The sequence below is a fragment of the Tamandua tetradactyla genome, chromosome 3, assembly GCF_023851605.1.
Source record: "Tamandua tetradactyla isolate mTamTet1 chromosome 3, mTamTet1.pri, whole genome shotgun sequence".
NCBI classification, from domain to species: domain Eukaryota; kingdom Metazoa; phylum Chordata; class Mammalia; order Pilosa; family Myrmecophagidae; genus Tamandua; species Tamandua tetradactyla.
Genome location: NC_135329.1, coordinates 174,052,106 through 174,076,988, shown reverse-complemented (window position 1 = coordinate 174,076,988; position 24,883 = coordinate 174,052,106). Strand labels below are relative to the sequence as shown.

General features: G+C 37.6%; 1 protein-coding gene across 7 annotated transcripts in view; it reads left to right on the top strand.

Annotated features, from left to right (window-relative positions):
- Positions 1-24,883, top strand: part of FTCDNL1 (formiminotransferase cyclodeaminase N-terminal like) — a 62,656-nt gene that overhangs the window by 5,412 nt on the left and 32,361 nt on the right. For 3 of the 7 annotated variants that reach the window (XR_013172980.1, XM_077154594.1, XM_077154591.1), the window contains exons 1-4: positions 1,177-1,339; positions 3,450-3,574; positions 6,263-6,358; positions 7,883-8,035. Coding sequence is in view for 6 of the 7 variants with exons in the window: in XM_077154594.1 (XP_077010709.1) it covers positions 3,460-3,574; positions 6,263-6,358; positions 7,883-8,035 (364 nt within the window). In the remaining variant the exon portion in view is untranslated. Of the gene's footprint in view, positions 1-1,176; positions 1,340-1,725; positions 1,932-3,449; positions 3,575-6,262; positions 6,359-7,882; positions 8,036-9,918; positions 10,370-17,430; positions 18,332-24,883 lie in introns of those variants that run through there. The other 4 variants (XM_077154595.1, XM_077154597.1, XM_077154592.1 and 1 more) reach the window with 4 other exon arrangements.

The following is a 24,883-nucleotide window of genomic DNA, read 5'->3' as shown; positions in this document are numbered from 1 at the left end:
AAGGCATTAACATTGGCATATATCTTTTTTTGTGCGTTTCTATGCAGATTCAATATAAAAAATACTTAAATATATATTTAATTCCATAGGATTTAAACTGATAAGCCAACCTCAAAGGGACTGATTCATGCAACTAAAACACAGACACCTCTGGGGTGAAATGTGGCAACAGTTTGACAGGCATAGCAGTAGCTTAGGCCAGAAAGGATTTATCCAATTAAAATTATGGGATGAATTTTGGCTGGCAGAATGTAATTACCAGTCTTGGAATGGTTCCAGGATCCTGAGGTTAACACCCCTCCTCTTGCCAACAACCCTCCTACCTGCCAACACTCCGAGATGGAGAAGGCTGGATCTGACATAATCGCACATAATACTGTTGTGACATCTAAGTACAATGATGATGATGTGAGAAGCATCATGAACCTGATTTTTTTTTAACACTCATTATGTTACTTATTTTTATGCCACATTAGGCTAGAAACCAAATGTCCACATAAATGTTAATTTCCTCAAATCTGTGTTTTAAAATTATAATTAGAAAATAAAAAAATAGATTTAAAAATTAATTTATTCTCTCAAAGCAGTTATTTACTGATTATTTCACTTCAGGAAGGAAACTGGATCAAAATGGTGACATTTAATCCTTGCTACATAATAAAGCAGTTCCTGATTTTTTGGAAGAGAAATGTGTTCTCAAGGTTCACTGGCCTAGAAAAAAAAAGGGAAATGCTTAACGCCTGATTCACATTCGTTGCAAGTTTGACTAAATGGGTCCACGGCAAGTACTGCTTTTGTCCTGGGATGGATTCAGTCTATACTCCCAGGCACTGGCGGGCAGTGGTTCTTTCAAGAAAGAATTTACCAGAGGGTTTTGCGCGAGTCCCTCAACAAAAGCAGAAAAAAGAGCCCCCTGCTGGTGAACGATCAACGGGGAAAGACCTAATCATTAGATCTAATGCCTTTTTAAAAAGCCATTTATTCCCCAGAGAATTGAGGAGTTTCCCAAGGTGAAAGTAAGACGAAAGGTCATTCTGAAAACAATACGAACATTTCAAGGTCGCTGGGCACGCGGTGTCCAGCTCAAGGAGCGAACGGCAGAGAAGGCTCGGGCGGTGGACCGTTCCCGCGGAGCGCGCCCCAGACCGCCCGGGAGGCGGAGCCGGCAGCCGGGGCGGCCCGCCCGTCGCGCGCTGCTTCTCCGACTCCACCGCCGTGGGGCCCCGCCGCCCCTCCGCGCACACGGGTCGGTTCCAGTCCCAAACCGCGGAAGTGCTGCGGCCGCCGGCTCGCGAGTGGGCCCAGGGCAGCGCAGCCCCGCGGCCGCCCCTCGCTCCTGGTAAGGAGCGCTCGCGACCCGCGTCCAGACGCTGCCCGCGGCGGGCCTCGGAGAGGGACGCCCGGGAGTCCTCCGGAGGCTCGGCGACTAGACTAGGCGCAGGGCAGCGGGCCAGGAAGGCCTCCCGCCACCCTCAGGTGCCCGTTCGGCCCACGTGGCCCTGGGAAACTCCGCAGCGGAGTCGGACACCCGGTGGCGCGAGGGGGTCCCGGCGGCCGGGTTCTAGCCTCGAGCACTCCTTACGCCTCCCTGACCAGCCTCCTCGCGGCGTAAAGCGCCAGCAGTGCGGCCGCAGGCAGCTGACTGGGCGGACGCGTGGCGGCCCTTTCCCGCACTGGCCCTAACTAGTTCCTCCCCGGAGCTGGGAGAGGAGGGGACCCGGTTTTTTAGTTTGATCGCCGGAAGTAATCGGATGGTGATTGAAGGGGTGGGCAGACTAGGATCTCCGTTTCCCAAACCCCACGGTGTTTGGGGGCTTTGATTTTGGGTCACGTTGTTCAAGGAGAAGGGAAAGAGATACCCTTTTTACTAACAAGTCTGACTGTTCTCCACGTGCCTCGTATTGCCGTTCATTACAGCTTTTGCTGTGGAGGTAAATTTTTCTAACACCATCTTTGTGTGATTTAGCTGTCCATAGGGAATCAAAATGTGGAATGAGAGGATGAAACTAATCCTTTCTTTTGCACTGTTAGGGGTTGCCATAAACACCATTTGTTAAAAAGCATAATTATGTTGGGAAAGTGCCTGATGAGACAATTAAGCTACATAAACACACTGAAAACAAATGAAAACCAGAAGACGCCCACACCCCTTGTGTAAAGCAATTTTTGTTTACATAGAAACGAGAAAGGTCTGAGCTGCTTTATTACAACAAATGCTATTAATGTCTAGAACAATCTAATGATCATGTTATTATAAATTTTCAATTAGAACATAATGGTCACAATATGAAAACCTTCTTGCAAACCTGAGGTAGCTGTGAAGGCCCACAGTCAGTCACGGGTTCAGATGGTTAGGCCAGCAAACCCTCTAAGTGAACAGAAGCCAGCTGATTTATTCGTTGAGCACATCATTATTTGCACCAGACATGTTTACCTTAAGGTCATAAGCTTAAAGTTTGACTCAGAGTTGGATACCATTCACCACAGTATTCCCGGGACACAGAACATTGCCTGGTACAAAATAACCCTTATCAAATATTTGTTGAATGAATTCTAGAAGGCCACATTCATTTTTAGTTATAATTTAAAAGAGGCCCAAAATTTATAATGGCCTCATCTTGAAAAGGGGGATTATTTTCTTATTATGTTGTGATATTGCAATTCCTTTAGATCATAATGTCATTTGAGGTATGGAAACGTGAATGAAAAAAAAAAAGCCGTTTTAGAATACCAAAAAGAGTCGGAACAACCACTGAAGCTTGTGTAATTAATCCACTTTCAACAAGAGAATCACTGAAATTTTATGTTTTCAGTTCAAGGTACAGAGTCCCGTGAAAAGATTTTAAATTGATAGAAACTTAGGAGATCAAAGTACAAGAGGAATTTGGTCGTCAACTATTTGTCATTTAGAGCACCCAAATCAGTCTCTTTTACTTGTTCATATAATGTTCATGCTGTGGCCTGTAGAGATACTTTTTCTTGCTACTGCAAGAGTAGTTTTTATAAGAATCGACATATTAAATAATCTTCCTCATTCCCCTTTCCTGCCTTTCTCCAGTATGTATCTGAATGAAAGGGTTGTGCCTGTTTGCTGAACAGTGCAGACTCTGGCAGAGAGTTAAACTAGGAAGACTAGGCTTAAAACTGAATGACACACTTAATGGAAAAGTTCCATTTCCATGACAGAATTCAAGCAGAGTAACTTGTCAGATATTTTCAAGCGGTATTACCATGTTTGTATGCTCATATATGCATGACCATGTACATGTGGTTTCCTGGTTTGGGTCAATCTGAGAATTTTATCCTTTTAGGTCTTCTTTAGAAATGAAATAGTGAAGTGTTCATATTACTTCAAAATCAAAAACTATGATTTCTGTTAATGGTTAATGAGCATTAAAATATGAATGCCACTATAGTGACTGAAGTGAAGAGTCATTTTTCTGTTCTAGAAAAATCACCATGTCTTCGTCCAGATTGGGTCTCAGTTTGGCTGCCTGTTTACTAAACGTTTCAGAAGCCAGAAGAAAATATGTTGTTGAGAACATAGCAAAAGCAGCTCTCCTTCAAGAAAATGGTAGGAACAACAAGACAATAGCAGCAAATATTGAAGTATTTTGATAATAATTTTTGTACTTTGTAGACTATCTATAGAACACTTGTCTTTCTTCGTTGACTTTCCCCCCTTGTTCTTGAACTATTATAGCTTCTTCTGCACGACTTCAGGAAACTGAGATAGATCAGTTACTCAGATGTGCACATATGCTCACTTCCAAATGTGTGCACACTCTCATCAGTGAAATTTTTCATGTTTGAGTGCAGATCTCTGAGATGTACATTATTCATCCTGAGGTGTGTATATTTACATGGAGGTGGAGGTGTCATGTTTGCCCTCTTGATCGTTCTGTTTGATCATTAATAGGATGAGCATAAAGCTTATATTATGCTTTTTGTTCAGCAGGTTGAATAAAAAGTAAATTTGCCAAATATCTACAATGTTTCAAAGCCCTCCTCCCAGCAAAGCCCATGCTATCATTTCAGTAATATTATTTCTATTCCATTTTCTCTGTTAAAAGATCTTTAGACGATTGTATTTAAGTGATGTAGGTCAGATCACTCAGCAAATCAATTTGACAGCAGACTGGAACTCAAGTCTCCTTACTCCCTGGTCCGGTATTTACTATGAGAGATGCTACTCTATTTTACGATTTTGAAATGTTCATGTGATGAACCACATTTCTGAGATATCAGTTGTACTTTCACACACACAACACACACATATACACCAGCCACTGTATTTACATACTTATTCTCATGTAAATAGAAATGCTTTGTTATTAAATCAACAGTTTTTTGGCAGCAGGTGAGCATTAGAATGACAACTCTAAAGCATTTAAGATGGTATATTTTAATTTCTAATTGTCATTTTTTATTTTGTCCTGCTTTGCTTTGCATGAAAAGGGAGTGTTTTCTCAGAACTCATTTCAGTGAGCATATTTAAGTTATCGTCTTGCAAGTATGCGAGAACTGGAAATATCTATGAAAATTCCTGATAATTGCTGGCAAGAAACCTCCTTTGGAGTCTGTATGCAGCTGTGCTTTTGCATTCTCTTTGCGAGAAGAATCTGCTTGGGCTCCTCATTGTCAGGAACAGCCCATCTAATGGAACTGGGTTACCTGTCTCTGTGATTAAGTGAATGTGCAGAGACATTTGTGGAAGTCACACATTGATGGACGCCTGGGCCTCAACTCAGCTTTTATCAGCTTATTAGTGGCAGCAGCTCAAATGGAATTATAGCTATTACACTCCATTACAAATACCAAACAATTTACTTCTGCTGAGATTCATACTGACAGCTCCTCTTGCCAGCAGTAATTCTTTTTCTGTATGCATGCTTAAGAAATTGCAGGAGAGAGTGTTTCATTCTTTCAGCATTTGATTCAATTGAATCATATGAAACTGAGAATAAAAGCTTTTCAGAAGAAGATTTGAGATGGAAAAAAGTCATGTGTTTCTTCCTTCAGGAGGTAAAGAAGGTTGAAAAATGACATAAAATTGGAGGTTGTATGATCTTGTTCCTACTTCCCCTTTTATAGTTTTAAAATGCAGGGAAGGTGGCACTAGTTAAGAAAATGAACCTGTTGTTTTACAAATATTTTAAAGGCTTTTATTTTTAAGTGAGTGGAAAAAACTGTATTACTGATATATAGTTTTTCTAATTAATATGAGAACATTTAAATGGCCTGAAAAGATCTTAGGTAAAAGGAACCTGAGTTATAAATTTTAAGAACATCACCAGGGCAGGGCTCAATAGATGTTCATTTGACTATGAATGAGTGACATATGTTTATCTTCTCACATTATTAAAATTAATTGTGTAGGGCTGCTGTAAGCTCTGTTTCCTTGGTGTAGCTTGTTTTTCCTTTCCTCTGAAAAGATTAATTGTTAAGCTGCCAGGGGACAGGGGGACAAGGTATAATAAATGGCATAGCTTAAGATTTAATTATTGCCTGAAAACCTTTGTCCTTTACTTTGAATTTGCTTTTGTAGGCTTAAGGGGGACTTTAAAAGAGCCTGCACCAGGCTTGTAAACTTCAAAAATAACTTTGGGGTTGCGTGTGGCTGCCAAACAAGGGCATGGCAGCTTTCTCCTCCAGGTTACACACTCAAGTGAGTCAAAGCCATCGAGGGCTGGAAGTCGTTAACATCTGAAAGCTGTTGGTGGCCTCTGGAAAGAAGATGGTGGCGTCCAAGAGTCAGACCACTTTCTAATGTACAGGTGCATGCATCCCAGAAACCTCTACTGTTGGCGCTAATTGGCCTAACCTAGTTTTTCCAGATGTCAGATTTTGACCCAGTCAGTTTGATTTCTGGGGTTTGGAAGGACAAATTGACAAGGCCCAGGAAATGAGGTTGGTAAGGAACAGAAGTTAGAGTAATATGATCTGCAGTTGAAAAAGGAGGCTCCCTTCTTAGACTGAGTTAAGAAAGCTTTGCCAGCTTGATTTGGCAAACTCAAGAACAAGCCCAAGAGAAGGTCTTTCAGAAACATCAAAGATTAGTGTCTGAACTGAGCCTTCTAAGTTATACAATAAGGTGTTATAAGAAGTGGGTATTTCTATCCACAGATTTTTTGCTTAGCCACTGTCTTTTCCAAGGATCACATCCCAGAATTTTTCTATTAAATTTAATTATATCAGAAGAAATAAAGGGTTAAGTTTCATCATGAAAAAATATCTTGTTTATATGTTGTTTTCTTTACAGGGCAGAAATATCCTAAAGTATCAGTGCTCAATATATTTTCTGATCAAGACTACAACCGTTCAGTCATTACAATAGCAGCTTCTGTTGATACATTGGGTAAGAATTCAGTTTCTTTACATTTGTGTCTTTTTTGATAAAAGGTAGGTTTCAGGTAGGCCTGACAATTCTTTAATTGTTGATTACCTGTGTAAATCTGAAGTTTTCTCTCAGCTAAGTAGAGTCTACCACAAAACTGCGTTTTATCAGTTTTCTGACTATGTATATCTCAAGTATTTCCTGATTCCTCTTTATTAAAATCAAGGTTGGGGTCCAAGACTTCATAACAGTCTCTTGTAGGAGATGATCACATATCTTTTGTGGTTAAGAAAAGCAGTATCAAGTCTTCAACTCTAAAGTCATAGTATTCAAATCAACCTTGATTTCACTTATAAGTTGATATGGAAAGAAACATCCTAATAAGCAACTGTGTTTTAGGTTGGGAGACAAAATTTTTAATTAGGCTATGGGTTGAAATGAAATGGGGTTGTCATAAGGTTTAGCAGGACAGTTTGAGTTTGAAGAATTGTAATTGTTTAAACAAAAACCTTGTGTTTAATATTGCTTAGTAAAGATTCAAAATATTTTCAAATAAACTTGAGTTCAACTTTTAAAAAGTTGGTTTACTTGGAAAATGAAGTTCTGACTGATAAGTCCCAGCAAGCACAGGACAGATAATCTTTTTTTTTTTTTTTTTTTTTTTTTTTTTTTTTAAAGGAAAGACAGAGAGAAGGAAGGAAGGATAGAAGGAAGGAAGGAAGGAAGAAAGGGAAACATCTTTAAACACTTTCTTGTTTTATTGTATTTTGTTTCTCCGTTTTTGTTACATGGGCTGGGGCCGGGAATCGAACCGAGGTCCTCCGGCATAGCAGGCAAGCACTTTGCCCGCTGAGCCACCGCGGCCCACCCCGCAGGACAGATAATCTTGAATGTTAATCATAAAATAAGATGTAAAATCTGCTTCTTTGTTATTATTGTTTATATCTGTTGCCAAAATAGTGTCATACTGTACTGCTGATGAAGACTCAGAGTAGTTACATAAAACTCTATAAGGTGTCCATAATATATATTTGGATACTATAATGCAAAAAAAAATCAACTTGCTAGATAAGAACAAAATTAAACTAAGTATGCTTTTAAAAAATCATGCCTGTGTGCATATTTTAATATAGTTTTTATAAAACATTTTGAAAATAGCTACAAATTTTATCACACTAATTTGATAAAATAAAAAAATAAGTGTCCAGTTATAAAAAATTACCAACCCGGTGTCTGCCCATGCAAAAAAAAAAACAAAAACAAAAATTACCAAGTTGTTTAAGATTGATAAACATTGCATAATTCCTCCATTTTTGAGAATAAAGAGCTGGAGAAAATGTGAAGTTTTATAACAGTGGGGAAGTGGGGCAAGGGAAAATGTTGAATATTATATACTTCATTATTTTGGATGAAAAATTTTCATCCAAATATATTACAGTTTACAAAAGAAAGTGGCTAGTGGAATGACAAAATCATGGCTTCTTCTTTAGATATAGCTGAAAGTTTAATTAATTTCTTTTTTTTACAATTTTACATTTTTTTAAGGCCATTCTGTTCTTGCTGCCTGCCTGGAGGCCTTCCAGTCTATCGATATGGCGGTTCAAGAGGGAATCCATCCTTGCCTTGGAGCAGTGGACTTAATTCCGATTTATCCTCTCTCTGGTGTAGGTGTAGAAGAATGTGGAGCTGTGGCCAGAAGTAAGAGAAAGTTTGGGGTTGTGTGTTATTCCTTAAAGTAAACGGTATTTACAAACCAGAACAGCTTGTGACAGTATAATCACTCCTGAACTCCCTTAGAGAAGTAGACCTTTAAGAATTGTATCAACAGTAAGCTTTTGTGGGTTGCAGTGTCTTGCTGTATCTTTATAACTCATCCTTCCACTTTCCACCCCATGACATTATGAAACACTAAATGCTGTGGGATGTGACAAAAAAAAATCAATAATTTTATCCTTTTGTATTTATATCTTCATAATAGATCACAAGGAAACATAGCTTCTAAAGAGTTCCATAGACTCTTCAAGGCAGCACAACGGTGTGTTTTGCCCATCTGTGTCCTATTTTCTTGAGCAGGGGTAATGATGAGGTTGAAAAACCTCTTAAATGTTAACTCCTACTCCTTTTCCTCTGATTTTTTTTTCCTTTTTTCCTAATGCACAGCTCTCTCTAAGATTTTATTTAGAGCCGAACTGTCACATGCTTGATTTTTAGCCCCAGGAGTAAGTTTAATTTGGAAAATTTGAGCTATGTCACTTGAGGTGTTTTTGAATTAGGCAAATTGGGAGAAAAGAAGGACCTTTTGCCGGGATTGTCTAGCTGCTCCACAGTTAATTATGATCGCAGAGGCTTATAACCTTTGGGGAAAAGTCTGCCTTAGGATAATTGCATTCTTCTCTGTATGACCTCAGAAATCCCTCTATGATGTTGCCTCATTTTTATTTAATAATATGTTGTCTAACATTTGGGATATAGATTTGGACTTCAGCTGAGCTACACCAAGCTCTAGAAATAGGAACTGGGACTTGTTTGCAAAGGAGTACCTCACTGCCTGTGCTGTATTTTAATATGACCTGACAGTTGAGGGTCATTTCCCAGAGAAATCTTGGCCCCAAATTTGCTGCACTTTGAATCCAAGAAAGAGTTAAAGTTCTTCATGGGGAAAAATATGTTTCACACAAAAATGAAGAGTTCAGACTTTCCCAGATCAAAAAAAATGATTTTAATTGTCTTCAAAACAATTATGGACAATGACATTAAATCTCAAATTAGCTGGGACATGAAGTTCTTCATTACATCAGGACTAGTCCACCCCAGATGTTCGTTCTGTACAGAAGACAGTTGAAAGTCAGAGGATCTGGACACTATTTCTCCCTTCCCTCGCCCTTTTGCTTCATTGGCAGCTACTGTACCTCATGATTTAAACATGGACATTTCTAATTAAATGAGAGCTCAGCTGCATTCTTGAACTAATTTATAACATTTGATTTGAAATGTAATAGCTTCAATCTTCATCTGATTAAAAACAGTCATATACTGTACATGGTTACTATTTTGATGCTCCAACATGCAGTTTTTATTTTTACATTCCCCTTTCTACACAGCTGTTCATCTAATATCATCCAATTTTTTTAAACTTTTTTTTTCTTTGGTAACAGCATGCTCAGACATTCTTATGAGGCAAACTATTCAAATTCTAGGATCCTACAGTTCTCGGAACAGGGAAGAGATGTTTTTCACTAGAGTAATCCTTTCCCAGGGAAACCAACTTTAATATAATAATTTAACTGGCTTTCTTTGGGAAGAAGGGCAATGGAAAACATTCCAATGACATAAAAGGATAGTTAATATTGATGTGTATATATATATTCATGCATGTTTTATATGCAAAAGTTCTAGATAGTATATTTCAGAACTTTTCGGTATCAACTAGCTTATACCTTAAGGAAGCAGTTCCTAAACTGGGGTCCAAAATTGGTGTTTAGGGGATGTATAAGGACTGTCAAAACTATGTGTAAGTTTGTATATGTGTGTGTTCATGTATATCCATACACACTTATGCAAAACTTTGCATATAATTTTAGTTTAAGAACCCCAAGAATAAAGGAAACAACAGTGCAGATGCCCAGAAGTGAGAGAAGCCTGAGCTTGAGGACCTGCAAAGGACTTCAGTGTGGCTGCCTGGAACTTAGAGATGTGGTAGAGTGGGAAGAACATTCCTGGGAATGTTAAAATACGAGACTCAAGAAGTGATCAGAGGCCAGATTATTAATTTATATATACAGGTTAAGAAGTCAAACTTTAACTTAAAGAAAATGGGTATCCATTGATGAGTTGTAAGCAAGAAAATATTATAAATAGATTTGACTTTTAGAAAGATTACTCTGCCTGAATGATAGAGAATAGACAGGATATAGACAGACCAGTTGGAAAAGGCATGGTAGCCTAAGATAATAGAGAGCGGGGAGAATGGAGATAATGGAAAGGATGTTGGAAGGTGGGGACAATGCAGATATATGTTGTCAATACTGACAAATGGAAAATAGTAGGGAAAGGGCTTTGGGGGGACAAAGCATGGACTTTTTTTTTTTTTTTTTTTTTACATGTTTCCATTTGGCTGTTGGATATTCAGTTTAGAGCTCAAGAAAGAGAAAGATCTGGTCTCTATTTAAGGCTTATATATATGTATTTTAATATTTTGGTTTTCTTTTTTTTTTTTTTGTAAGGACACATTTGATCTATTAGGCTCCATCTCAGTTTTATTTCACTCTATAAATTTTTCCTTCCTTTCCTCTTTTACTCCCTCCTTCCCTCTCACTTCCTTTCTTCCTCCTTCCCTCTTGCCCTTCCTTTCCTTTTTTCATTTTTATCAAAACAATAAATGTATGTGGCTAAAAGTCAAACATTCCAAGGTTTGTTTCAAAAAGGGTGCCTACATATCCCCTTACTCCCCTGTACATGTATTTTAATTTTCTTTTCCCCGAAGTGAAGCATTTTGAACTCTTTTACCTTCTTGTTTAGGGCTTAATTCCATATATCTCAATATCACACTTATAATGATTCTTTTTGATTTTTCAGTTTTAGGAATTATCTAATGACTTCTTACTCTAGAAGGTGAGAATTTAGGTTTCATTCACACACTGCTCCACCCCCCCATCAATCATCCTTCTCTTCAATGTAGTTATATCATAATTTGGATCAGTATTTAGCAGTTACATTATTATAACTGTGTGGTGGTTTGAAGCTATATGTACCCCCAGAAAAGTATGTTCTTCAAGGTAATCTACTCCTGTGGGTGTGGACCCATTGTAAAGATCTTTTGGTGGGGCTACTTAGGTTAAGGTGTAGCTTCATTCAGGATGGGTTTTACTTCTCTTTCTGGTGTCTTTTATAAGAGAATGAAATACAGACAAGGGAAAAAAAAAGCCATGGAAGCAAGAAACTAAAGCTGCAAAACCTGAAACAGAAGGGACAGACCAACTGATACTACCATGTACCTTGCCATGTGATAGAGGAGTCTAGGATTGCTGGCAGCTGGTCTTTAGGAAGAAAGCATCACTTTGAAAATGCCTTGATTTGGACATTTTCACAGGCTCAAAACTGTAAGCCAATAAATTCCCATTGTTAAAAGCTAACCCATTTCTGGTATATTGCTTTTGGTAGCTTAGCACACTAAAGCAGATTTTGGTACCAGAAGAGTGGGTGCTGTTATTGCAAATACCAACAATGTTAAAAAGATTTTGTAATTGGTTAATGTGTAGAGGTGGAAAGAATTGTAAAGTGCTTTGCTTAATAGAAAAACCTAGATTGCTTTGAAGAGATTTATGGTAGAAATGTGGATGCTAAAGGTCATTCTGATGCAGCCTTTGATAGAAATGATGGAGTGGTTGCAAACTGGAGAAAGGTCACCCTTGTTTTAAAGTGGCAAAGGACTTGCAAAATTGATTCTTGATGTCAGATGGAAGGCAGAATTTGCTTAGCTTGGATATTTAGCTGAGGAGATTTCCAAACTAAATATGGAAAGTGCTGCCAGGTTCCTCCTTGAAGGTTATAGTAAAATGTGAGAAAAAAGGGATAAGCTGAAAACTCAATGCCATAGAAATCAGAAATTGATGGTTTGGAAAATTCTGACCTTCCAGAAAGTGAGTCCCCAGCGAATGGTGCTCTCTGTGAGGGTTTGACTGAACGTTAAACCAGTCAGCCATTTTATTGCAAGTCAGTATTGGAAATGAAGTAACCAGAAACAATTTGTGGAAAGTTCTGTCTGATGGCTTGGACCCCTGTGTACTATATGTGAAACTGACAAGTTTTTTTGTGAGAGCTGTATGAACATAACCACTGCTACCCTGGACTAAAAGGACAGTTGAAGGAAAAATTACTTCTAAGGCAGAACCTTGGAAGTTGTGGTCTGGACCGAAAATGTCTTCTTGGGCCAAGAGCGTGAGCCCACACAAATATATGGAAAGGTGAGTAAGCTCTGGAGCTTGGAGAGGGTGACCTCCCACCCATAGTTCAGGAAGAATGTTACCACTCAACAATTCTCAGATCCCTGGGGCATTGCAGTGAACTGGCCACCACCCCAATGCTTGACAAGGGTGGAGTCTAGAGTTCAGCTGTCAACTCTGATTCTTGAAGTTGTTGGTGTTTGGGGAGAGTATGACTACTGTGCAAGCACTTAAGAAGGGTGGATTGGCCACTCCCATCAGGCCCAGAGGGCAAGACATTGTTCTAAACGTGACTCTCAGATCGTGATATCTAATAGAGTATGCTGTGTGGGGCTTTGGAATTGTTTGGGACCCATGACCTTGTTTTATTTCTAATTTCTTCCTGCTGGAATAAGAATGTTTATACTATGACTGTCCCTCCTTTGTTTTATTAGAAGCAGATAACTTATTCTCTAAGTTTCACAGGTTCACATATTCCATATTTTATATGGAAGAAATATGTCTTTTTGGGGTCCAGAGAGTGGAATGTGGTGGTTTTTATCTGTATGCACCCCAGAAAAGTATGTTCTTTAAGTTAATCCATTCCTGTAGGTATGGACCCATTGTAAGTAGGACCTTTTGTTGAGGCTCCTTGAGTTAAGATGTGACCCACTTCATTCAGCATGGGTCTTAATCCTTTCCCTGAAGTCTTTTATTAGAGAATGAAATTCAGACATTGGGGAAAAAAAAAAAAACATGGAACTAAGAAGCTGAAAGCAACAAAACCCAAAAGAGGAGGGAGAGACCAGAAGACACTACCATGTACCTTGTTGTGTGGAAGAGGAGTCCACGATTGCTGGCAGCCAGTCTTCAGGGAAAAAGCATTACCTTGATGCCTTGATTTGTACATTTTCACAGCTTCAAAACTGTAAACTTGTAAATTCCCATTGTTAAAAGCCAACCCATTTCTAGTATATTGCTTTCAGCAGCTTAGCAAATTAGAAAACTATGTAAATGTTACTCACCGTTAGTGATGTAAAATGTTATTATTTATTTATTTACATAGGCAGGGACCAGAAATCGAATGTGGGTTTCCGACATGGCAGACGAGAACTCTGCCACTGAGCCACCATTGCCCTAAAATGTTACTGTTTTTAACCTCTGCTCAACTTTTTTTTTTCTGGAATTGATTATTATCTTTTTATTTTTGTTTGCTTAGTTCTTTATGTATTTATCTCTGGTTTAACTCTGTCGATATCTACATTTCTTTCATGTATTCAGATAGCATACTCCATGAATTGAGTGTTCTATCAATTTCATTTTAAAGAAATGTCTTCTAGAACTCTCTGACCTGTTCCAGTTTGGCTGGTTTCCCTCAATGTCTTGTGTATAACAATTATCATTGAATCTCCCTTTACCATCATTCTAGGTATTCCCTTCACCTTTTTCCTGTGTTGGTCCTCCTGTTTCCTGAATCCTATATATTCCTTTTTCTCCGCCCTCTCAGTTTATGTCCTTGTTTTGATGGAGCACCTCCTCCAGGAGCTTTCAGAAAAAAATGTAAATAGGAGGTACGTTTTTGAGACCCTATGTTTCTGAAAATGTCATTATTCTACCACCACATTTAATTGATAATTTGATTAGGTATAGAATTCTAGATTAGAAATAATTTTCCTTCATTATGAAGACATGACTTCATTGATTTCTTATTTCCATGTTGCTTTGAAGACTTTCTGGAAGTCATTGTGATTCCTGATCCTTTCTTTGTAGCCTCTCATTTCTCTCTGGAAACTTGTAAGAGCTTCTCTTTGTTCTCAGTGTTCTGAAATTTCAGTGAGGTATCTTCATATGGGGCCTATTTTCATCCATTATGTTGGGCACTTACAGGCCCTTTTAATACTTGAAACTGTGCTCTTTGGTGCTGGAAATTTTTCTTGAATTATTCCATTGATGATTACTTCTGTTCTCTTCATACTTTCTGGAAGCCCCATTATTTGGATACTGGAAATCCTGTACTGGTCTTCTGTATTTCTTTTCTTTTCTCTGTTATTTGCCATTACTTTGTATTTTTGTAAATATCTTCTGACATATTTCCTCTATATCCCAAGCCTTCAGTAAGTTTTTCATTTTTTCTGTCTTAATTTCTAAGAGCTTTTATTTACTCTTTTGATATTCCTTTTATTTTCTCTCTAAATGTTCCTTTTATTTATTTATTTATTTTTTACATGGGCAGGCTCCGGGAATCGAACACAGGTCTCTGGCCTGGCAGGTGAGAATTCTGCCACTGAGCCACCAATTGCACCCCCCCTCCTTTTATTTTATTTATTTATTTTTTTACATGGGCAGGCACTGGAAATTAAACCCAGGTTTCCAGCATGGCAGGCAAGCACTCTGCCTGCTGAGCCACCATGGTCCACCCCCTCCTTTTATTTTATTTAACAAAGAAAATAACATTCTGCTTGTTTCATGGATTCTGTATCTTTGAGGCTATTATGATGATTTTAGCATTTTCTTCCTGCATAGTGTCTGGTTTATTTTTTCTCCTCAGGTTGTTTTCCAGTATTTTAAAGGCTATCTTCAGCTGCTGGTGATGCTTGGTTGTCTTCTTACTCTAAGAGGGGACACTAAAAGGCTAAATGGATACTCTGAGTATATAGGTAGGGTTTATCAGATATGGGGTTGATCTGGTTGGGTTGTTTCTTTGGGGGAACCCGTATGTCAGTATTTTTGTGTCTTTACTCTTGGAGTATTGGAGTAATTGGAGATCCCCCAGAGAAGGATCTTCTTGTCTTTGGCCTGCAGTGAAGATGCAGCTGCCAGTATTTTAGGTGCTGAGTTGAGGAAGAGGTCTAACTGCTGCTTGAATGGACTTCCCACTAGACTTCTTGATTTGAGCTCCACCTTTACCTTCCTTCTCAAAGTGAGGCTGCCAGCTCTGACCATTTTCAGGTGTCTTGTGTAAGGCATATTGCTTCTCTGCTGTCCCTACTTGGAGGCTGGGGTCTGCTAAATCACTTTCCTCTGATATATATGCTCTCCACCTCCAAAACTATTTTGTCCTCTACCATTTATTTTTGAGTTAATGCCTTAAAAATCTCTTTACTATGTTCTTACTAGGTTTTCTGGAAGAAGAATAAGTATATATAAGGATCCAAACTCCCATCTTTACCTGGAAGTCCCTATACCTCTAAATTCTTCTTGGTTACATTTAACTTTCTCGAACCATTAAGAACAATGAAGTCACCTGTTTTGGTCTGACTTCTAACTAAATATTAAAGATATTTCAGCTGAATTTTATGAAAGTTTAAGAGATTGTGGAACGTTATGCTTTCTGTACATTTTTCATTTCTTCCTTACTCATTTTTTTTCATGCACAGGAGGCAGTGTCTCTGTAACATGACCCTGTTTCCCACTCATATCCAAAACTTCGTGACTTGTTCAAGGATTGAGTGAAATTGAAGGGAAAGAGTCACGATAGAATAGGTCTAGGCAAATTCTCCTAATGATTTGTCAATAAAAATTAACTTCTCTGCGTAGTAGTTCAGCTTCAAAAGCCTGCACCATAGCTATGAATTTTGTAAGTGACATGGAAACTTGCTCTCTGTTTTACGTCATTAATCAAATGAAATAATGTTTGTACAATACCAAATAAATTGAAGTTATTATTTAGAGGAGTAGGAAGCTAAAAGTGCTAGCTAAGTAAGTTATATGAAATAAAGAAATAGCCCCTACATCTTATTGACTTTTATTTTCTTGATTTCCTTTAAAACATAAAACATTAATAAATTTTATTAGTAATTAGCCTAGTAGATGTTTTTCCAAGTATTTTTATAACTTGTAGAACATGTGCCATGATAAATTCACACGGCATCAACACTTGTGTAGTAGTCTTGAGACCCTTTGATTACCTTATTACAGATTGTCAAAACATGGGCTGATATGGCAAATCAGGAACAACTTTTCACTTGAAGAATTTTCTACTCTGATTCTCTAGTTGCTATGGAGATTGATGCATAAAACAGTCTTGGACTTAGTTGAGATTGATTTAGATATTGGGTTCTGATACAGTTTTTCCACCATTGGCACTACCGTCTTTGTTATAGCATGAAAACAGTGGTTAATTTTACAAGTCTGTGTAAACATTTTTTTAGGACACAGCATTTAGCTTGAGAATTACAGGATACTACCAGCATATAAAAAGTTGAAAAGCAAAGAGTTGTGCATGAAAAAGTACTCGAATTATGAAGATTGGTTTCAAGTGACTTAAGAACATTTTACCTACGAAGAATAGTTACTAGATTATTCATAAATGCATGTTGCTCAAGCATAAGTACAACAGGATACTTAACCTTGTAAAACAGAGGTACTGAGGAAAGAAAAGGCCAAGTGGGAGAAATGTGATAAACTAATCAGATCTTCTATGACCAGCAATTATAGATGAACCCAACCATACTTGAAAACGCTGCGTTCTTTTCTCACTTTGGATTAGAAGCAACCTGGAAGTGTGAGTGGGTTAGTACCACATGAGGCAACTCTTGACCAATGGGAGAACTGAACTGGTGGATAAATGTGATCCCCTCTTTCATTCCCGAAATGGACACCTGTTAGGCACAACCCAGCATGATCAAAACCCAGTTGCCCACAGCAGTGACCAGCATGATAACACACCCTTGTATTGGCTTTTCCTCCTTCCCTGTTTTACTCTTGGTGTATATTGAATAGGGTTTATTGAAAATACTGACACAAATAAATGCCCTATAAAGATCTCCTAATTGGAATGAATAGGTGGAGTGTATGGAATCTTTGCTGCCTGGCTGTGCCCTTCTTGTAATTGTTTCCTAGTCAAGAAACCATATACAAGATTAATAGGTAAAACCTGGAGCCTCCTCACTGCCTATTGCTTCATCTGGGTAAAGGGCCACTTAGAATAATCAAGAGTAAACCATGGATCCTTGTGGGAAACATTAAACATTTATCTTCTACTAGCAAAGGCAGACCTGGGGGTCCCCAAAGGTTTGAGAGTCTAGATTCTCCAATTTTCAGTCGATATCTAAAGCCCCCAGCGATTGATATTTTGTATGGTTGTTGATAATATTTTAGAGGCAGATGGAAATGGAAATTCTATCATTATTATGATAAAGCTAACATTGATGTCTGGGCTTATGCAACCAGAGATCGAGACAGACCTCTTCAGCCAGTCAGAGGCTGCACTGGACCGCATTGGCCTGCCCCTGGAAAGCTTCACGGCAAGGAGGAATGGACTAGAATGTGAGTTTCTTGCTGATAGCTAGCTTCTAAAAAGGAAGAGGGAATAAGGGTAGGCCTACGCATGCCCAGTTTCTCTCCCAAATTCATCAATCCAGGGATGAATGTTGGGATTGAGCAAGACCATTGGTATTACATGAATGGAGCTCTCTCCACATGACAGAAAATTATCAGAAATGGGCAAGAAGTATTTTTCCCCAAAAGAAGGTTGGAAGAGGTAGGAATAAGATGTATAGAAATAGGCATGCCCTGAAGGGTGGTGAAGAGGAGAGGGGCTATGGGAAGAAGGATGAGGCAATTCAATCTGGTTTGGCAAGAAATAAATAGGTTAGGTTGGAGGTTGCTGAGAGACCACTGAGCTCTGGTGGTGGTTAAGAGCAGTGACCAAGAGGCTGCTTGGGAGCAGACACACACAAAGAAACCAAATGATCTGAGGGTGGGGAGTGAGTGGGAAGGAGGAGTACGGAAAGGTGGAGAAACCAAGTCAGCTTCTTATTGCTGTGGGGAGTAGGCTTTATACTGAAAGCTATTTATACATTGTCAGTATGCTGTCTAGCAGCAGGATTCCTGGTCATACCCAAGGCTTTGCATGTCCTAACTGAACTACTCTTTGTAGCGAGCCCTAGCTTTTCAGTAGCCCTTCTGGAAGAGTGTGTGGGATCCTTAAAAGAGAGGGAGCAATGTATAGAAGGAATAGACCCATAATAATCCATCCCACCCATTACATACAGATATGTGTAAATATCTGCCTGTGAATTTCTAAGCAACATGAACTAACTGCTGATTTCACATTTAGTACCTACACAGGGAAGCCAAATGGTAAATAGGCAAAATAAGAATTTTGTTGCTGAACAAATCTAAGTTCAAATTCCTACTTCTTTGCCAAATGACTTTAGAAAAAGAATGTAGTCTCTTTTTTAGTTTTCTTATTTATATAATGGAGGAATAATACTATCCTGTCAGGCAGGTTATGAGAAATAATGGCTGTTTATAAAATAAAGCCCCTAGCTCTCTGCCTCCCAACAGTAAATGGCAGTCATTATTTTTAGTGATTCTTGTGTCCTTATTCAGTGGGAGGCTGAGCAGTTGGGGCCCCGGGCTATCTGTCTTTACTTTAAAGAGAGTGGATCCCTCTTCTCTGTTTTATGTATCAAGATTCCAAATAAGAATACATTTTGAGATAAGCGATTGTGTTAGGAAACCACTTTAGCAGGAGATCTCTGAAGTGCTTTCAGCTCTAAAATTCTTAGTTCTGTAGCAAACAGCTTCTCCCTTATGGGGTCTTCATTTGCAAAATGATATTCAGTACTATTTCAGAATAGTATTATGAAGGAAATAAAGAAGTATTTGTGTACATCCAGACAGCATTGGAGTGCCTGTTATGTTTCCATTTACTGCTATTATGATCATCAGGGAAGTAAAACAGAGTACTTCCCCCCAAGGAATCTGAGAATGTGAAATCTGTCCATGAAACAATTAGATAGCACCACAGGACAAAATAAATAAGCTACTAATGCAGTATAAGTTAAAAAGTTAGGGTCACTCAGAAAAGTATATTACTTTAAATGAATTATGTCATGGCCACACAAAATGGCAAATATATTGGCATATGCCCTACAAAGGAATAACAGCTTTCTTGTATATATATATATATATATATATATATCAAAGTGTATGCTATATACAAGGGAATAACAAGATTTTTGGATATGGAGATATATATGTATGTTTCTGTGTGTACATGTATATACATGTATGTGTGTGTGTATATATATGAAAATAAATGTTATTTTAAAAGTTGGGGGCACATTGTTTTATGTCTATATGAGGATAAAGGATATGTCCAATTATTTTTCATTTTGTAATTGGAAAACAGGCCTAGAAATATTTAAAAACTTACTCATAGTTTTCTAAGACGACAGTAGAACAGAGGATTCCTCAAACTGTTTCTTTATTAGACCTGTCTAGAACTTTTTATTAATTCTCATCTTCAAAATTTCAAGCATTTCAGGAAAAGCTCAAGTTTACCTCTGAATACTCTCCCCATTCTTGGTTCCTGATCCAACCCCCTGCCAGGTTATGGTATAAATACTGTATGCCCCAACCCAGAATTTTACCCATGCTTTTACATGTATATGTGTGTGTGTGTATACCATAAAAACAATAGAGTGTTACTTGTATGTACTTATAAGTGCTATCATACTGTAACTTTTTCATTCAGCAAAATATCCTGGAAATCAATCCATGATATTTGTATAGTTCTAGCTCATTCCTTTTAATTGCTGTATAGTTATCATGGTATGAATATATAACATTTTATCTGTTTCCCCGTTTGTGGACATTCAGATTCTCATTTTTTTCTACTGCAAGTAATACAGTAATGAACATTCCCAAATAGTTATTCTTGTACATAAATGCTGTGTTTTCTCTAAAGTAAATACAAGGAAATGGAGTTGGTAGATATGAACATTGACAACAAAATTTTTACAGATTAATTTTTACATTGAGAGCAATTCAAAAGTTCTTATCCTGACCTCATTTCCATAATAGATAACAAGTTTTTTCCTCACATTTTATTTTTTACAGCTATGCCAATGATAAATTGACAACTCAGTTGCAAGTGAAATTATTTTTTCTTAGCAAGAAAGATTTATTTTGAATCATAGATGTTGTTATCAGCACATCATTATTTGTAAGTTTGTTGTCCTTTAGAAGTAAAACATGACAGAGTGAACAGTAGCAACCAGTGATATGCAATAGGGTTTTGTTTTCCCCTTAAATTGTTTTCTGCTACCTCAAGAAAGAACAGGCAACAGAATGTGTCAGTAGAAATGCAATTTAGGAATTGCTCTTGATCTTGTTTTTCAGCTTAATGTTTCTTTTCTTTCATCATAAAGATCAGCTGCATTTTATTTTTTTCCAGTCCCTTAGAATAACATCCAGTTCTAGTCAGCATGTTTAATGTACTTCTCAATGATGTTCTAGCACAATAAATTTTTGTATCTCGTGCATGTGTACATATGGTAAAAATTTCTTCATGTTCTAGTCTTGTGGGGGAGGAATATTGCGGTTGCTTTGTTAATGCAGTGTTTGTGTTGGAGCGGTTACGGCCCCGTGCTTTAACTCACAGCGCTGGGCGTAATGAGATGGCTTTGATGGTGGTGTAAGAGTCTAGTGGGATGGTCACAGCTTCACACTTCAAAGCCGACCATATGGGGCGAATACTAGTTAGCTTTGTACTCTTTGGGGATGGTTGGGAGACAATTCTTAACAGCTCCGTTTAATGAAGACATTGGAAAAGAAATGCTTTATCTTTAAAATAATTTTGGATTGCAAAGAGAGAAATTTCCATCACCACCCTTCAATAGACTAAACTAAGAATAATTTTTCCTAGTCTGCACTTAATTAGAGGCAGTGCAGTATCACACTGCTATGCTGTATTTTCAAATGTCGTTCTTTTGAAAGTACTGTAGTGAGATCGGCCAGTTTTATTTTAGGTATATCTATGGATTTAGGCAAAAAGTTTCAGGGCTATCTGTTTTACCATCTGAGAGTTTTTTATGGCTTCTGGTAGAGAATCTTTTTTTCCCTTCTCATTAAAAAAAATACATAAATAAAAAATCAACTAAACAAAAAACTTGGCTAAATTAAGAGAGCTATACTAAAACTAGAGAATGTTTATAAGATTTCATGTCTAGCACCCAGTTTAATTTTTAGATTTTATGTTTTTCCCCTTTTACTTCCCTCTGAATATGAGGTGATAGGGGTTGAAAAACATTCTTGATGATTGCTATGTGGTTATGAAAAGATTTGATACTTTTTTTGAGTGTCATTAGAGTTCTGGTTTTTAAATAATAATGACAAACCACACATTCATGCAGGAGGTCAGAGGAAAAAGAATTGATCTTTTCCTAGAGGAAAGGTAAGGACAGATTTGAATTTTTTTTCCCAGTTGTACACTTTGCCTGGTATTGAAAATGTAACAAAACTGAGCTCATCAGTCAAGTTCCTTGAACTGCTGTAATACAGTTCCATTGTAACAGTTAAATTTTAGCTCTATTTATACCTGTAGTCCTAAATTGTTCCTGAAAAAGACAGAAGCAGAAGAGAGAAGGATGATATTAAATAGCACTGTAGAGATGAAATATGTGTTAGGATAAGGCAGGCATATGCAATTAATTAAGCAGATTCTTAAATATTGTCTTCATGTATTACTTTTATTATTGTATATTCTCAATAAAATAAGCATTTCAGCCACATTACAGTTATGTGTGTAATACAAAAACTCACAAAAATTGGTCTTTTAACAAAGAGCAGTTTTAGAAGCTGTAGAGTACAGTTTTGTCTGTTTCAGGTTTACGTTATGGCATCATTCTCTTCTGAACAAGGTGATTCAGAGGTTTGCCTCATCTGATAATTCTGGTAGCTCTAGGATCCCATAGGTACATGTGGCTTTGGCAGCTGCAGTGGGATCACTATTCTGAGGACAGCTCATGAAACCTGAAGACAGTTGTGGCAAAATGAACCCTATGCTTTCTCCTTAGGGATATAGTGTACTTTTGCTTGAGTTGAACCCAGTTATCATTTTCTTAGCATAATTGTCCCTTCCTGTCATTTGTAGGTATGGAATGGATATTGACATTTCACATTTGCAAAGGGTCCAATATCTGGAAAGTGTTTATAAACCAAATTAAGTCATTCATTTTAACAAACATTTATTGAGTAACCACAAGGCACTCAGGGAGTGCGAAACTCAGAAAAGGAAGCAAAAATCCATGATTATATTGTACAAGCAGGTGAAGTTTGATGCTATGTTCAATTAAAATGGTAAAATACTATGTGAACATAAAAGAAGAAGAAATGAATTTCAGTGAAGGGAGAGCACAAAAATGAAGCAGGGGTTAGCATTGAAAATGCTAAAAGTTCCTGCTTTGGAAGAGTTTAACTCCATTTGTAGAAGGAAATAGAGCAGACCGCTAAAAAGGTTGTAGTTAACAGTAACTTTATAAGAAATGTGCACAGAATCATTGCTTTAGTTAATGGTACCACTTATCGGAAGATTGATAAGATTTAGCTTCCATAAGCTTGAATTTGAGGTATTCAGAATTTTTATCTTCTTTAAGAGGGCTACTTGATTTGCATGATGTGGATATTTGAAATTTCAGGGAATGGCTTTTACCTAGGTTAACTGTGAAAATCAAATGATAAATTTAAAATACTTCTTTTGAACCTATAATTTATATCACAAATGATATAGCTTGTTATAAGCAGTCCAGGAAGTTAATAGTGGTGTAGGATTGCAAAGGGAAAAAGATTAACATTTACTGAGTAAACTCCCTGTACCCCGGACTGTGCCAGATGCTTTTCTTAGTTTATCTCATCTTAATCTCTACATCCATGCTATGGGGTCATTTCCTTTTTCATTTTTCTTCACTTTACTTTATTTCTCTCTTCTCTCCTCCTCACTCCCTCCATTTTTCTTGGTCTTTACTAAGAAATTATTTTTAAATATTTTAAAGCAAATTCCAAACATTATGTTATTTCACCCATACATATTTAATGTATATCTCTAAGCAATATGGAAATTTTCTTACATAACTATAATGCCATTATCATACCTAATGAAATGATAATTCTTTAGTATCATATGAGGATCGGTGTATAATTCAAGCAAATGCCTTTCTGTGGTGGATTTGTTTGAATCTAGAGCTACTTATATCTCTATAAGTCTCTTTTGATGTAGACTAGTTCTCCATCCCCCTTTCTTTCCCCTGCCATCGACTTATTAAGATATGGGGTCAGTTGTTCTGTCAGAATCTCACATTCTGGATTTGTCCCTTTGCTGCCTTGGAGTGTCATTTAATTTGTATCTTCCCCACGTTTCCTATAAATTTTGTAAGCTCTAGAGACTTGATTGATTTAAGGCTCAGCCTTTTTGGCAATAATCTTTCCAAGGTGGGTTGTGTGTTTCATACTGCATTGTATCAAGAGGCCACAATGTCTGGTTATCTGACTTTTGGTGATGCAAAGATTAATTGCCATTGTCTGCCATTGTAAAGTTGCCAGTCAACTTTTCAAGAGAGTTTCATCCTTTGATATTCTTGCCTACAACAGTTATTTTCTTAGGGGCTGAAAATGGTAGTTTTCTAATTCTACCATTGATTTTACGTTTACTAGTTGATTTTTTTTTCTATTAAATTTTTTCTAAACATTTTTTTCTATTAAAAAAAATCCCTTATCAGTTCAATCTATCTTACTATCCTGAAGTACTGTTCATACAGGAAAAGCCGGATAAATACTTACATTTTTTTCGGTTGCTAAATTTCTTGGTAAAGAGTTAGTGCTTTGGAGGAAGCTCCCCACCCCCCCTTTCCATTTTATAGATAGTGAAGTTGAGGTTCAGAGACATCAAGTAAATTGTTCAAGATCCCATATAGCTGTTAAGGAGCAGAAATAGTATTTAAACCTCTATACATATTGGCCTCCAAAGCATAAGCTGTTTCCACTAAACCAAAGAACACTCCTGTCATTGAATCCCCAGGTGCTGACAGCTAAGGTTTCTTGCTGCAAGTATCTCCCACTGTTTTGCTGTTTGGGAACCGGGCACCCAAGAATCCTCTCTTGAAGGCATTGTGGGCTTTATTAATATATACAGTACTCTAAAACTGTAGTTCCAAATGAAGGTATTGGTCTATCCAGGCTAGCTGGGCAGATCCAGAAAGGATGTCAAAGTGTTTAATAGGAGAACCTTTTAGGCATCACAATTTGTGCTTTAGGCTCTTACCTAAGCCAAAATGTGAGTCACTCTAAGTTATTGTTGGAACAGTTACAGGTGAACAGAAAAATCTGGACAGTTGTCAGGTGTCTCTTCTAAACTTCTGCCTTTCTTCTGCTTCCCTCTTGCCTCCTGTTCTAGACTTAAGGGGAGAATTTAGGGAACTATCTAAACATTATTTTATACTTCCAAAGCCAGTTAATGTGTTTGTCCCTGGTATCTGGCTCCATCCACGGCTTTTTCATATCTTGGAGTCATGCTAAAGAAGCACACATCATTTGAGGCTTGAATAAATTGAGGGGATTTTCTTGGTTTCATATTATCTACAACATCATGGGTTTCTAACACTCAAATCTCTGTCTGACTCAGAGAAAGAACATTCCCCCAAAGACTTTATACTTCCCAACTGTACGAAATATTTTTTTGATGTCTTCCACAGTTCACCTGTTCCCATCAACATGGCAGTCTACAATTAAAAACACAAAAACCAAACCCTAACATTATGTTTAGGGAGGTTTCCTAAGCTTATGGAAGCCAGAGGCCCCTGCTCGGCCTCTAATGTCCCATGATATAACATTAAATAAA